Genomic DNA, 14,795 nt, shown 5'->3' with positions numbered 1-14,795 from the left:
CCTGCAGTAATCTGACAAGTAAAAGCGTGTACATCTGCTCAGACCCTGACGTGGCTCTAAGAACTTTTCCACGTCAAAGACTGTTTTTATAAATATAAGCGTTGCCGTGGATTTAATTCTAAGATCAAATCTGTGCGTACACACGCTTTATAAATGAGGCCTGTTGTGTGCAAACATGATGGATATTGTTCTAGACTAAACGTGAACATGCATTTACTCATCTCACTTGCACAAAAACATTCAGTATTTCTCAAAATGAATAAAAACAGTGAAATGCAATCTTAGAATTTATGCAAACCTGTAATAATTAAATATTACACAAATATACTTTATGTATTTAATCTCACTTTATTAACCAATGACTTTGCTGCTGACCTTCAATGATCCAATTCAACCATACTAATAAGCAAAAATTACTTAATATAACTTTTTTTGGCAACCTTTTTGTTGTTATTAAAAAAACAATCAAGCAAGAGCAGCCCAGGTGAGAAAAAGTAATGCAAAGTAATGTAACTCATTACTTTTCATAACACAATTAGATACTTTTTTTTTTTTTTTTTTTTGGAGAGTAACGCAATATTGTAATGCATATCTTTTAAAAGTAACTTCCCCAACACTGGCCACATGATCTTTCAGAAATTATTTTAATATGCTGATTTGCTGCTCAAGAAACATTTCTTTATTATGTTATTACATGTTGAAAACAGATGTGTTGTTAAATATTGTTGTGGAAACTGTGATACATTTTTATTTTTTATTTTTTTAGGATTTTTTGATTAATAGAATTTTCATAAGAACAGCATTTATCTAAAATACAAATATTTTGTAATATTATACATGTCTTTACTGTCACTTTTGGTCAATTTAATGCATCCTTACTAAATAAAGCATTGATTTCCTATGAATTATTATTAATTATATATATTATTAATTGAATAATTATATTAATTAATCAAATAGTATACTATATAACCAAAATTAAGCAGCACAAAGACTGTGGGCATAATCTACCAAGCATGGAAATGCAGAACTGAGTGTTTATTTTGGGCATGTTCGAGACTTGAACTTCTCTTATTCAAACAAGTTAAAAAAAAAGAAGATCTCCAACCCTGCTGATGTTCATTTCCAACTTTCACAATTAGGACTGTCTTGGCTGCTTTGTTGAACTAAAATAAAACCAAGAGAAGTCTTGTTTGATTTAACACCTTCTACCAGACTGGGGTTGTGTAAAACCTGGACTCGTCATCACTCGTCATGTCCCACAAGCTTGAGGTTAAGTCTCTTGTTACTGTGTTTATTCACACTCAACTTTAAAGATCTAAAAGCTGAGGCAAGACAAAAGCAGACTCAAAAATTATCCCTCTCTACCAGCCTCTTCCATCATCCTTCTGTCTGATGTTCTGTCCTCTGATTGGGTCCTTCAGAAGCAGTATACTGCACATCCCAAAAGCACAGAGTGTGCTTCGGAAACATAAGGGTGTTAAGTTTAAGTGCAGTCCTTCTAATGAAAAATAATGCTGGCTGCCTCTGAATCCAAATATAGTCCAGGCCGTTTCTAACCAGTCACAACTGTAGCTCATGAGTCATTCTAATGAAATGTATCAGAACAGTGCTATGAAAACAAGAGGAGGGACCAGAGAATTCACTATGCCTGCCATAAATGGACCTACTCCCTCCCAACCTTCTATACTGCTGTGACTTAAGAATCAGGTCAGAGTAATTGACTTTTTAAAAACTTTTTTGTATGCCATTTCATTTCAAACCAAGTATGAGGTAATTTCATTTTTTTTTTTTTTTTTTTACATTTCATTACTGGACTTTTGGAGGGGCACATTTCTCAAAACAAGGAACTTCTCGTTTCTTGTTATGCAAAGATACAGTCATATGAATTTGTGTTGAACCCTGACATTGAGCTTCCTGTCTTCACCCACCCCACCCATCCCTCCTACTGTCACATTTATATATAGATCAGTATACTGTGAGAGGAGAAAAATAAGTACTGTAATTAATGGAACATTTATGGATCAAAATCTGTGCTTTTATAAAAGAACCATTAAAATTTAATTGGATTATGATTAAAGTTAGAGCAGTCAAAATGACCGTACCTCACCTTAATTTCATATAAACAGTTAGGCTAATAAACTACACTAATTCATGGAAGAATTGCTTATTCTCATATTTTTTTCTTTTTAAATGATTAGATGTTTATGTAAAATTGGTCTGTTTTTATCATAAGCCATCACTGGTGTTTTGCTTCATTTCCTGTTCTGCTGATAACCAGCCATTTAATCGCAGTAAAATGCAAAGAGCTTAAAGACCTGTGAAAGAAAACTGAACAACATCATGAATAAAACAAGCACATTCTTTAACCATACATTTTCTTAATACGTTTCTATTCATAAATTAAATTTTCTTAAATGTCCACTAAATTCTGTCAATCGATTCAAAGCTTTACGAATCTTTTGTTTCGAATCAGTGGTTTGGAGCGTGAAAGTCATGTGATTTCAGTAAATGAGGCTTCATTACGTCACAAGTGTTTCGAAATTTCAACGGTTCACCACTGGGGGGGCGTGACTTTGTCGGTTTGATACGCGCTCTGAACCACTGATTCGAAACAAAACATTCATAAAGCTTCAAAGCTTCATGAAGCAGTGTTTTGAAATCACCCATCACTAGATATTGTTGAATAAAGTCATTCTCGTCTCTTCATAACATTAAGGTTGAACCACTGTAGTCACATGAACTGTTTTAAATACATCTCTAGTAGCTTTCTGGGCATCTGAAAGTGCAAATTATCTTGCTGTCAATGGAGACCTCACTGAGCCATTGGATTTTATCAAAAATATCTTAATTTGTGTTCTGAAGATGAACAAAGGTCTTATGGGTGTGGAACGACATGAGCATGAGTAATTAATGACACAGTTTTCATTTTTGGGTGAACTAACACTTTAAAGTGATTATCCATCCATAAAATTGTCATCATTTACTCATCGTCATGTTGTTCCTAATCAGTATGATGTCCTTTCTTCTGTGGAGCACAAAAGAAGATATTTCTAAGAATGTTGCCAACAAACAGTTTCCATTTCACATTGACTTTCATTATATATGGACAACAAAATACAATGGAAGTCAATGGGAACAGAAACTGTTTGGTCATCAGCATGCAGAAATGCATACAAGTCTGGAACAACATGAGGGTGAGTAAATGATAGAGGTTTCATTTTAAGGTGGACTATCCCTTTAACATTATCAAAGCCATCTCAAACGTTCAGATTTGTATTTAGATTATTGCTACAGTCTTTATCTCAACACAATATCTCATGATGTTAGCTAGTCTAAACATATGACTCTATTGTTGATATTCAGAATAAGAATGACTCAAAATAAGCAAGCAAATAGCTTCGAAGAAAGATTACAGAGATTGTGGCTGAATGTGTGAATGCTCGGTTCTGCTTTTGAGAACATGAACTAAAACGCAATCCACTGTTTTTTTTTTTATAAGACAGTTATATGAAGGTCAGTATCATTTTTAAGTTCCGTTTCCAACATTCTATTTTACAATGTCATTTCAGCTGACAACAGAAAGCTTAAAACAGGATGATTCATTTGGATGAAACACACTCAAGGACTGAGTTCAGCCTGAACCATATTGAGGCCAAAAAGACAAAATAGTTTCAAAATAATGCATCCCATAAAAGGCCCCGGGCACATGCTTATTATTAGGTTTCCAGTCCTAAAGGGCACTTCTGTGGTTTTTGCACCGTATGTTGTGACATCTTGATAAAAGGACAAAAGCTTGTGCGTGCTCAATACAAGAAGGTTGATGTTGCCCGAGAGCATGAATTCCAACATGGCTGAGGAACTCAGAAAAGCCTGCTTTTGTACTAAGAGCTCTTTTCTGGAAAGCTTTATTTCATCCATCAATTAAAGTGTGCACTAGAAATCCAATCAACATCTTGTCAATATCACTCATGTCACAAAATAAGGTGCAATATGAACTTATTCTAACTAATGACTAATTCATGATTTCAAGAATGTATGTAGTTCATTTAGCATTTATATTGCAGCCTAAAGGAACCATGAAGTGCTTTACATATCGGTAGGATTGAATAATCTTATTCTGAAATGTATTTAAAGACAGGTAATAGTATCTTAATATTAAAAATAAGCTGATGAACCAACATAAACTACTTCTACTTCACACTTATAGCTGTAAATAACACCATTACTGTATTCCAATTTGCTGCTTCAAAAGCAGCATTTTTCTTTTCTTTCCAGTTCTCAGTTCCTCTGACCTGTCAAGGTCATGTAAAAGAATTTTCAAAAAAAGACATCACTTCTTTTAGCAAGCCATTCATTCCCCTGCAACTGCATGAATCTTACCTTCAGATGTACATTGACTGCCGGCGTTCCTCCACAGTATGTGCACAAACTGCCCCCTCCACTTGTTCTGTTGAAGCTGTTCCAGAGATTTGAACTTGGTTTCGGATTTAACCCCCCGTGTGTGTGCTGCCATTAGCGAGTCCTCCTACAGGCAGCCGCCCAGCCTCTTATTCTGGTGTCAGGAGTGATTAGTTTGCAGCGTTCAGTGACTTGTGAAGATTTGGGGGTGGTGTACACTGCCTACTTACATCAGACTCACCCTGGGCACGGTGCATACAGGGACCTAGAGCTCTGATAATAGAGAGAAGAGGTTCTGAGGCTGGAGGGGTCAACCATTTCGAAAGCCCTTTCGGTTGGTGATCAGGCTGTAAAGTGCATTATCGGGACACTTTAAGTGTGCAGTAAATACCTGCGGCATGGCTCTTATTTTACCTCATACCGCGGAGAAAGCATTGAAAAGGCAAGCATTAATGCTATTTAATACAAGCCCCAGCAAGTCAGTTCAAGACTTCTGTCCACCCGCCTTGTGTAGATAAAAGGGGTTATTAGAGCTGTAACGCTGAGCAGAATCTCATACAAAGAGGATTTCTTATGTATTTTTAGATCATAAATTAACACCTAGCAAGAGTGTGCCTATGGCTGTGAAGCGTATGACGCAGCAGTACGAGAGTAAAAACGGTATATAAAATGATATCACCAAGCAACCACCTTTGATTCGATTTCCTTTCTGTGCTCAACACAGTCCCATTTCTTCTCGACGTTTCCTACAGGAATGTGTATATTCCTATACATTTTTTATGTAAGGCTGTGAGGCTGTGATGTTGTGTTCGACACATTAGATCCAAAGTGCTTCCGCATTGAAGTACAGTATCTGAGCTCTATAAGTTTTTGCCAAAAGCGCTCGAGTACTTCTGAAGCTTCTTTCACCTGCAAAACCACATGACTGCTTCACATCTTGATAAAAAGGAGTGAATCCTAGTGCTGTTTTCTTTGATATACTATAATGATAATTCATTTATTTTTATAATTAATGATAATTGTAATTACATTTAGAATTACACTGTTGACCCATCCTTTACACCTTAACCCACCCTTAAACTTACCCATACCACCAAACCTGTCCCTAACCTTACCCGTGTCCAACCTCAATAGAGTGTTTTGCAATACAATATGAACACAATGAATACATTGTACTTATTTTTTGATGTAAGTACATGGTAGTTAAGGCCACCTAATATAAAGTGGCAACAGTAAGCGTTTCCAAGCAACACAGTGTTTTTTTTTAATGAAACAATGTTTTGAATGAATCATTTGAGTGAATGATTCAAATACTTACTCATAAACTTGTGGTTACCTATATCAATGAAGACTAAATCCTAAAAATTCCCCCAACCACAAATGTACAGACTGACAAGTGGAACGATACAAATGGTGAAAAATCCAAGTGCGGATGGAACGTCGTTGCCGCTTGGTCAATCAAATTCGAGGGGCATAGCCAGTGCTGGGTAGATTACTTACAATTTGTAGCCCGTTACTAATTCCTTATTACATGACAAAAATGTAGTTAGTGAAGAAATCCATTACATTACACATTTTAGGTCATGTAATCCGATTACTTTTAGATTACCTAACTCTTTTCTCATATTGAATTGAAAAGGATAATATTGTACCATATTGATATAAAAAACGAAGAGAAAGAAAATCGATTTCTTTCTTTGTTTTCAACAACATGAATTATGCATTAATCATTAGATTACGTCAGGTTTTCCCAGACTGGGATTCGTGGTGTAGCTAATAATTAAATAGATAATTTTAAAATAATACAAATTATAATAAAAATGTGTTTTAAAGATAGCAATACATGGTTAAATGAATTGTTGAGTGATCATTCAAATAATTTGTCTGTCAGGAGCTAATTTGATATGCAATGTTGGGAAAACACTTCTTAAAAGTTAATGATGTCTGAAAATCCAGTGATCAAATGCTTTGTGGCCTCTAAATTTTCCATGCAACTATAACCACCTGACTAGTGGCTGGTTTGTGTGTGCAATTTCACAAACTAGAAGACTTTCTAAATATACAGCTATGGAAAAAATTAAGAGACCACTCCAAGTTCAGAAATCAATGTTAAGTGGTCTCTTAATTTTTTCCATAGCTGTATATAAGTGATATGTTTTTTTTTTTTTTTTTTTAGAAAGTATATAAGAATAAAGAATAATTAGGGAGAATAAATAAATTATTAATGATTTACCACCATTGTGTGAATAACAGTAAAAAACTGTAGTCTGATTACGAGTATTTTACAATATAATATAATCTAATTACAACTACTTAATTTTTGGAATCTGATTACGTAATGCAGATTAAATTTAAACAGTTAGTACCCAGCACTGGGCATAGATAACTGTTGTATAATAAATATTTAGCAACTGTTTATCTGTTTTTCAGAATATCTGCAGAATGAGTATGTTAACACAATGGTTATCGTTCATAGGCTTTTAATTGGCTACACAACCTGCAATGGTGCTTTACAAACACCCCCAAATCACTTCACAATCAAACTCAGATTTTGTATTTTAAATATTTTATTAATGTGTAGAAAATGTATTAAAAAAGGAACTATACAGCACATTTTAAGTTCAACTAGAGCTAATCCGATCTGTTACAATAATATCCGAGGTTATCTGACAATGTGGTTAGCAAGTTAGGGAGAAATGTCTCAGAGACCACACATTACCTGCTTCATTAGTGTTCATGCTAAACACATTTTCACTTAGGAACAAAATGTAGGGCATTTTTACAATATCCTATATTGCTCAAAATTAAATAAATGTACACAAGAGTGGTAAAAATGACCTAGTTGCCTGTATAACACAGAGTTAGAGTTTCAATAACATGTAACATGTTTTTAAGTGAGTTTCCATGGTGAATCTTGAGCCATGCATGGCTTGGTGGATAGGAGTCACATGTCAGAATGGAGGGGACTTGAAGTGTCTCCACCATATGCTGAGTCAATGAATAATGAAGGAAAATCTGCCCCCTCTCTTTCTCTATCTTTTGGGAAGTGCTCTCAATCATTCTACGCAAACTGAAGTCTCTGTTCCCCTATCAAAAATAACTAGTAGGGCTGCTTCCTGTGAACCCACAATTAGTTTGCTTAAGAAAACACAAGAAGGTACACATATTTCCACCCATGTTCTCCAAAGAACAGTGAAAATGATGCTTTCTGGTGCATGTAAGTCATTTTTAAGTGTTAAATGCAATTAGCTTGAGCTGATTAAGAACTTGCTTGGTTTCTAGTTCCCATCCCAGCTGTTGCTACACTCTCTAAACATAACCTTCAAAAAGAAAAGAACAAAAGAACAAAATAGAAGCAAAGGAAAATGGTAGCTACTCTTTGAAAACATCATAGTGTTGTCTCTCAGAAGAAGCTCATTAGGAGATTTGCGACTATGGGAAACAGGTGTTGTTAGAGAAGCAGAACGCTGGAGAACTGAAGAATATTTATCTACGGCCTTACACAAATGGGAAGAGCATGCAGATATACTGAAGCAGAAGAATCTGAATTTGAAATCTTAAGTCTTAAAAATAAATATAAAGAAATCTAAGACTTTTCAAAGATTTTGGTGTTTGGGACCAGTTACTGCAATATTTTCTGTGGTTACAATAACATTTGATGTTATTGACACCCAAAAAGATTCTTCAAAAAAAAAAAAAAAGTACACTTTAAAAAAATACTGGGTTAAAAACAACCCAAGTTGGGTTAAATATGGACAAACCCAGTGATTGGATTGTTTTGACCCAGCGGTTGGGTTAAATGTTTGCCCAATGTGCTGGGTAGTTTTATTTAACTCAATTATTGTTTAAGAATGACTATATGGCTGGCTTAAAATGAGTACAAAATATGTTGGAAATTAAAAATCAACACATAATTACTAGATGCAACAATAATAATCAAAAGATGAACATTTATTAATAAGCAATTTAATAAATGTTTATTATTTAATTATTATTAACATATTAATAAATGTTATTTTCCAACCTATTTTGGGTTCATTTTAAGTGGTCCATAAAGTGATTTTTAAACATCAGTTGAGTTAAATAAAACTACCCAGCAGGTTGGGTTAAAGATTCAACCCAACAGCTGGGTCAAAACAACCCAATCGCTGGGTTTGTCCATTTTTAACCCAACTTGGGTTGTTTTTAACCCAGCATTTTTTAGATTGTAGTTTTCATTTTTTTGGTTTTGCCCAATGTTTTCATAAAATTTTAGCATATCTGTATTATGCTAATGTTGTTTCAATATTTTACAAAAATGAATACATAGAAAACAATATATTACATCTTAGGTGAGTTAATTAGACGAAAACCCTCTAGTTCAGAAATGACAGAGAGAGATGTGCTACTAGAAAAAGAAATATCATTTGCAGCATGAGGTAATGTTACAGTGCAAAGGTTTAGACAAAATAAAATTACAGTGGAAAGGTTTAGAAAAAATATTTCAAGGTTGTACTCCTTCACAAACCTTTCCATCACTGTATAAAATACATTGAGGACATGTGAAACTACAGAATGAAATCATATATTTTTGCCAGGTACAAGAAGTTAAATAAGAAAAACTATGTTCTAAGTTGAGCTAGGAGCTGCATTGCTTTTATGACCTACACGCCAAGTCTTGAAAGCTCAAGCCTGACTGCTTGTCAGCAGGTGTCTGCCCAACTGCATTTTAGAATGACTCTGTATGAAAGGAATAGAAAATATGTATGAAAAGAACCCTTCAGATGGTCTTCACTCTGCATGTAGTACTGCAGTGGCAAACACAGACTGCAATTCTCCTGCACTCAACTATGAATTGCTATTAACCTAGACGATTTATCAAGACACAGATGGACACAATTATTCTAAGTCTAGAGGAGCAAAAACATTTCTAAAGCATGGAGTGTGAGACAGAGCTATATAAAATTTCTCCATATGATTCTTCATAAGTACATATCAGTGCTCTCAGGCCAGCTTGTATGTTCTTTTAGACTGACCTAAATAAAACTCTGATGTGGGATGATGCCCTATTATTACTATTAATCAACCTTGCACAAAATAGTTCAATTTAAAATAAAATAAAATACAAATAAAATATGGGACAAATTATTTGATTGAAAAGCATTTGCAGTAATTCCTTTTTTGTTTCAGTTCAGTCTGGTTTGTATGGAGGCTTGTTTCCACCACAGAATAAAACAATTTAAAAGATAATTGCGTCGAGTTATAAATTCAAAATTGTGAGATATAAAGTCGTAAATTCGAGTTATAAAGTCAGAATTGTGGAATATAAAGTCGCAATTGCGAGTTGCTTTTCTCACACAATTCTGACTATAACTCGCAATTACAACTTTGTATCTCCCAATTCTGACTTTATAACTTGCAATTGCGACTATATCTTGCAATTCTGACTATAACTCGCAATTACGACTTAATATCTCCCAATTCTGACTTTATAACTCGCAATTGCGACTATATCTTGCAATTCTGACTATAACTCGCAATTACAACTTTATATCTCCCAATTCTGACTTTATAACTCGCAATTACGACTATATCTTGCAATTCTAACTATAACTCGCAATTACAACTTAATATCTCCCAATTCTGACTTTATAACTCGCAATTGCGACTATAACTCACAATTACAACTTTATATCTCCCAATTCTGACTTTATAACTCGCAATTCTGACTTTATAACTCGCAATTACGACTATATCTTGCAATTCTAACTATAACTCGCAATTACAACTTAATATCTCCCAATTCTGACTTTATAACTCGCAATTGCGACTATATCTTGCAATTCTGACTATAACTCACAATTACGACTTTATATCTCAATTCTGACTTTACAACTCGCAATTGCAACTATATCTTGCAATTCTAACTATAACTCGCAATTACAACTTTGTATCTCCCAATTCTGACTTTATAACTCGCAATTGCGACTATATCTTGCAATTCTAACTATAACTCGCAATTACGACTTAATATCTCCCAATTCTGACTTTATAACTCGCAATTGCGACTATATCTTGCAATTCTGACTATAACTCGCAATTACAACTTTATATCTCCCAATTCTGACTTTATAACTCGCAATTACGACTATATCTTGCAATTCTAACTATAACTCGCAATTACAACTTAATATCTCCCAATTCTGACTTTATAACTCGCAATTGCGACTATATCTTGCAATTCTGACTATAACTCGCAATTACAACTTTATATCTCAATTCTGACTTTATAACTCGCAATTGCAACTATATCTTGCAATTCTGACTATAACTCGCAATTACGACTTTATATCTCCCAATTCTGACTTTATAACTCGCAATTGCAACTATATCTTGCAATTCTAACTATAACTTGTAATTACGACTTAATATCTCCCAATTCTGACTTTATAACTTGCAATTGCGACTATATCTCACAATTCTGACTTTATAACTCGCAATTACGACTATATCTTGCAATTCTAACTATAACTCGCAATTACAACTTTATATCTCCCAATTCTGACTTTATAACTCGCAATTACGACTATATCTTGCAATTCTAACTATAACTCGCAATTACAACTTAATATCTCCCAATTCTGACTTTATAACTTGCAATTGCGACTATATCTTGCAATTCTGACTATAACTCGCAATTACGACTTAATATCTCCCAATTCTGACTTTATAACTCGCAATTGCGACTATATCTTGCAATTCTGACTATAACTCGCAATTACAACTTTATATCTCCCAATTCTGACTTTATAACTCGCAATTGCGACTATATCTTGCAATTCTGACTATAACTCGCAATTACAACTTTATATCTCAATTCTGACTTTATAACTCGCAATTGCAACTATATCTTGCAATTCTGACTATAACTCGCAATTACGACTTTATATCTCCCAATTCTGACTTTATAACTCGCAATTGCAACTATATCTTGCAATTCTAACTATAACTTGTAATTACGACTTAATATCTCCCAATTCTGACTTTATAACTTGCAATTGCGACTATATCTTGCAATTCTGACTATAACTCGCAATTACAACTTTATATCTCCCAATTCTGACTTTATAACTCGCAATTGCGACTATATCTTGCAATTCTGACTATAACTCGCAATTACAACTTTATATCTCAATTCTGACTTTATAACTCGCAATTGCAACTATATCTTGCAATTCTGACTATAACTCGCAATTACGACTTTATATCTCCCAATTCTGACTTTATAACTCGCAATTGCAACTATATCTTGCAATTCTAACTATAACTTGTAATTACGACTTAATATCTCCCAATTCTGACTTTATAACTTGCAATTGCGACTATATCTCACAATTCTGACTATAACTCACAATTACGACTTTATATCTCAATTCTGACTTTATAACTCACAATTGCAACTATATAATTCACAATTACAACTATATTTCACAATTCTGACTTCATAACTCGCAATTACGACTTTATATTTTGTAATTCTGACTTCATATCTTGCGATTCTGAGTTTATAAGTCGTAATTGCGACTTTAAATCTTCCAATTCTGTCTTTATATCTCGTAATTCTGACTTTATAACTCACAATTGTGACTTTATATCACACAATTCTGACTTTATAACTCTTCTTAGAAAAAAACTGGGGGATGTAAACTCGCAATTGTGAAACGAAATTCAAAATTGTGAGATAAAAAGTCGCAATTACCTTTTTTATTTTTTATTCAGTGGTGGAAACAAGCTTCCATAGATACGACCTCAGATACTGAATAATTCTTTGGATTCTGAGGTTTCAATAATAATAACATTTTGTGGTTTTGTCTTTTCAGAAAACCCTGTATTTGCAACAGTGTAAGAACTTAATTCCCTGCAATGCTTCAACAGTTAATGTAAGTTTAAATATGAGATGAAATAACAATAAAGTAATACAAGAATAGTGTTGGCTTCAGGGTGGAGTAAATGCAAAATGTAACACTGTAATGGGTCACATGAACATGAAAATCACTCAGTTACTTTTTAAAGGTATTTCTCATCATTTATAAAAATAGAAGCATCTCATTTTTATGGGCATTCATTTTCTTCTAAAATCTTTTATCTCAAAGGGAGAAATTATCTCTTTTCTTCACTTAATAATGAGGTTCTTTCCGCAGGCCTCACACTGTAAACGTGCTGAACAATACCAAACATTACCAAGTCTTCATTCTCCCAGAACTGAACAAATAGCATTACACATAAGAAAGTCACCGAACCTCGAAGTTTACAATTTACAACAGACATTCGTCAAAGGGATTTTGTCATTCAAAGATTTAAATAAGTTACATCGCTCCTTGTGTCCTCGTTGCCCCGTTTAAAAATAGAAACAGCTAGTAGGACAGTGGATTAATGGGTGGACCTCCTCCGCTTGCCACTGATGCTGCGGTAGTTGAAAGGTCTCATCTTCATCTCCACAAAAGGGATGGAAAACTCATGGCCTTTCCAGTGATACCAGTTTATACCCTGCGGAAGTCAAACACATATAATGTTAATACACAAACAGTTATATTAACTAATGTGATCTGATTAGAATTCGTACTGTAGGTATTTACAAAAGAAAAATATTTTGGATTCTATCAAGTTGATAATGTACATTTCAGTATCTATCCAAATGCAAAAGAGATACACTTATAATTTCTGTACAAATAGCAATTGCCTATTGCAATTCAATGTTTTTACTACTCAAATACCTCACAAAGTCAAGAACATCTCTCAAAAGAATATTTTTATTATTATAGACCTTATGAGAGTGTTCTTCTGTGAATAAATACCACAGCTACCAATGAAAAATATGACCTTATAGGTTATAAGCTACACCAACTCGCTAACGCTTGTGAGAAAGCTGAAATGAAAGCAGACACAGTGAAACAACAGGACATGACACAATGCAATTGAGCAAGGACGGATCTAGAATATTTTTACCCACTGGCCTGTGACTCTCACATATCAAGCTGTATTTGCTTTCAGTTAGCTTCGAAACGCTTTTGCATGTTTCCTGTCTTTATTGCCGTCCCTTGCAAACAAAACCACACAGAGTGAGTCACAACTCACAAAGACTAAAGGTGTAAGATTAAATAGCTGAATTAAGATAGCAATCAAGGTACTAAGTTCCTGTAATAGTTTGCATGTGTAGGCAGATTGCAACTCCATGTATAGGCGTCAGAAACAATTCATTTTATCACATTAGCCAAATGCAAAAAGGTCAATAGTTTAGCAATGTACAGTATGAAGCACAGCTCACACAGAGCATTGGACGTTCAAACCAAGTAGCTTTCTGTTGGTCAACACAGCAAATCCAGTAATCTTCCGTCCTCACTCGAAATTCCCTATTGCATTGATTTCTACTGAATTTACTGGATTTCGCATGAGAAAATACACAGAACAACGATAAATGTGACCGCAACTTTAGGCTAATTATGTGGCCAGACATTTCAGTTCAGTGCTTAGGACTACCTGGCTTACCTGACTATGTCTGGACTCTCCGTATTTTCCATTAAGGTTGGCCCGATGACAGTTTTTGTACCACCAGGCTCCCTTGTAGGACATTGCACAGTTGGTGACAGCGATGTCATTGTCCTTGTCCTTGGTAGAGAAAGGTCTGCTCTGGTGGTAGCTCAGAGAGTCACCTGGGGTAAAAAGAGACCATAATTACAACAAATATGCTTAAATATACAAAACCACTCAGAAGAGATCATCTTTGGGTTGTTTTAAATGTTTAATGAGAGACACTTCAGGCATAAACACTGTTTTTTCATGCACCTGTCAATTTCTGTCACTTTTTAGCTTTTCATAAAGTGTTTTTTTCAGACTGGAGGAAAGAAAACAACCAAAATACATTTTTAAGTGTATCTTTTATAGGACTTTATCTATTTGTGTGTGTAGATTTCAATTACAGTACATATCTTTAAAGGCCGTTTTCTCAACATGAGATTTTTCTCCTGCTGAGTCAGAAATCTCTACTTAAGCAGAAGTTACATACACCAGACTTTACAGTTTTATTCCCATCTATATCTATATGTTTGTTGATACAAATTTGCCTGATTTTATACAACATTTTATTCCTAAAAAATTTTTTTTGTTTTTGTCTGGTCGTAATTTTGAACCTGACTTCATCCAAAATTCAGATTTTTGTTCTAGAAATGTATGCAAATTAGTGCATATTTATTTAGATAACGCCTAATTTGCATATTGAAACAACATTTCAGAAAACTTGTAATACAATTTTTTTTTTTTTTTTTTTTGCAATTTTAAAGGGTTAGTTCATCCAAAAATGAAATTTCTGTCATTAATTACTCACCCTCATGTCATTCCACACCCGTAAGACATAAGAC

At 34.2% G+C, this 14,795-nt stretch overlaps 1 protein-coding gene across 1 annotated transcript in view; it reads right to left on the bottom strand.

The window, feature by feature from the left end:
• Window positions 1–7,012: 7,012 nt before the first annotated feature.
• tnr (tenascin R (restrictin, janusin)) overlaps window positions 7,013–14,795 on the bottom strand; it is a 67,448-nt gene continuing 59,665 nt past the window's right edge. Inside the window, exons 20-21 of the mRNA XM_067363211.1 lie at window positions 13,927–14,090; window positions 7,013–12,927 (exon numbers count right to left, since the gene is read on the bottom strand). Of these exons, the coding sequence (XP_067219312.1) occupies window positions 12,811–12,927; window positions 13,927–14,090 (281 nt within the window). The 3' untranslated portion in view covers window positions 7,013–12,810. The remainder of the gene's footprint in view (window positions 12,928–13,926; window positions 14,091–14,795) is intronic.

This window comes from Chanodichthys erythropterus, chromosome 16 (genome assembly GCF_024489055.1).
Source record: "Chanodichthys erythropterus isolate Z2021 chromosome 16, ASM2448905v1, whole genome shotgun sequence".
In the NCBI taxonomy this organism is placed as follows: Eukaryota; Metazoa; Chordata; class Actinopteri; order Cypriniformes; family Xenocyprididae; genus Chanodichthys; species Chanodichthys erythropterus.
The sequence above is the reverse complement of the archived record's forward strand: the minus strand, read 5'-3'. Positions and strand labels throughout refer to the sequence as shown.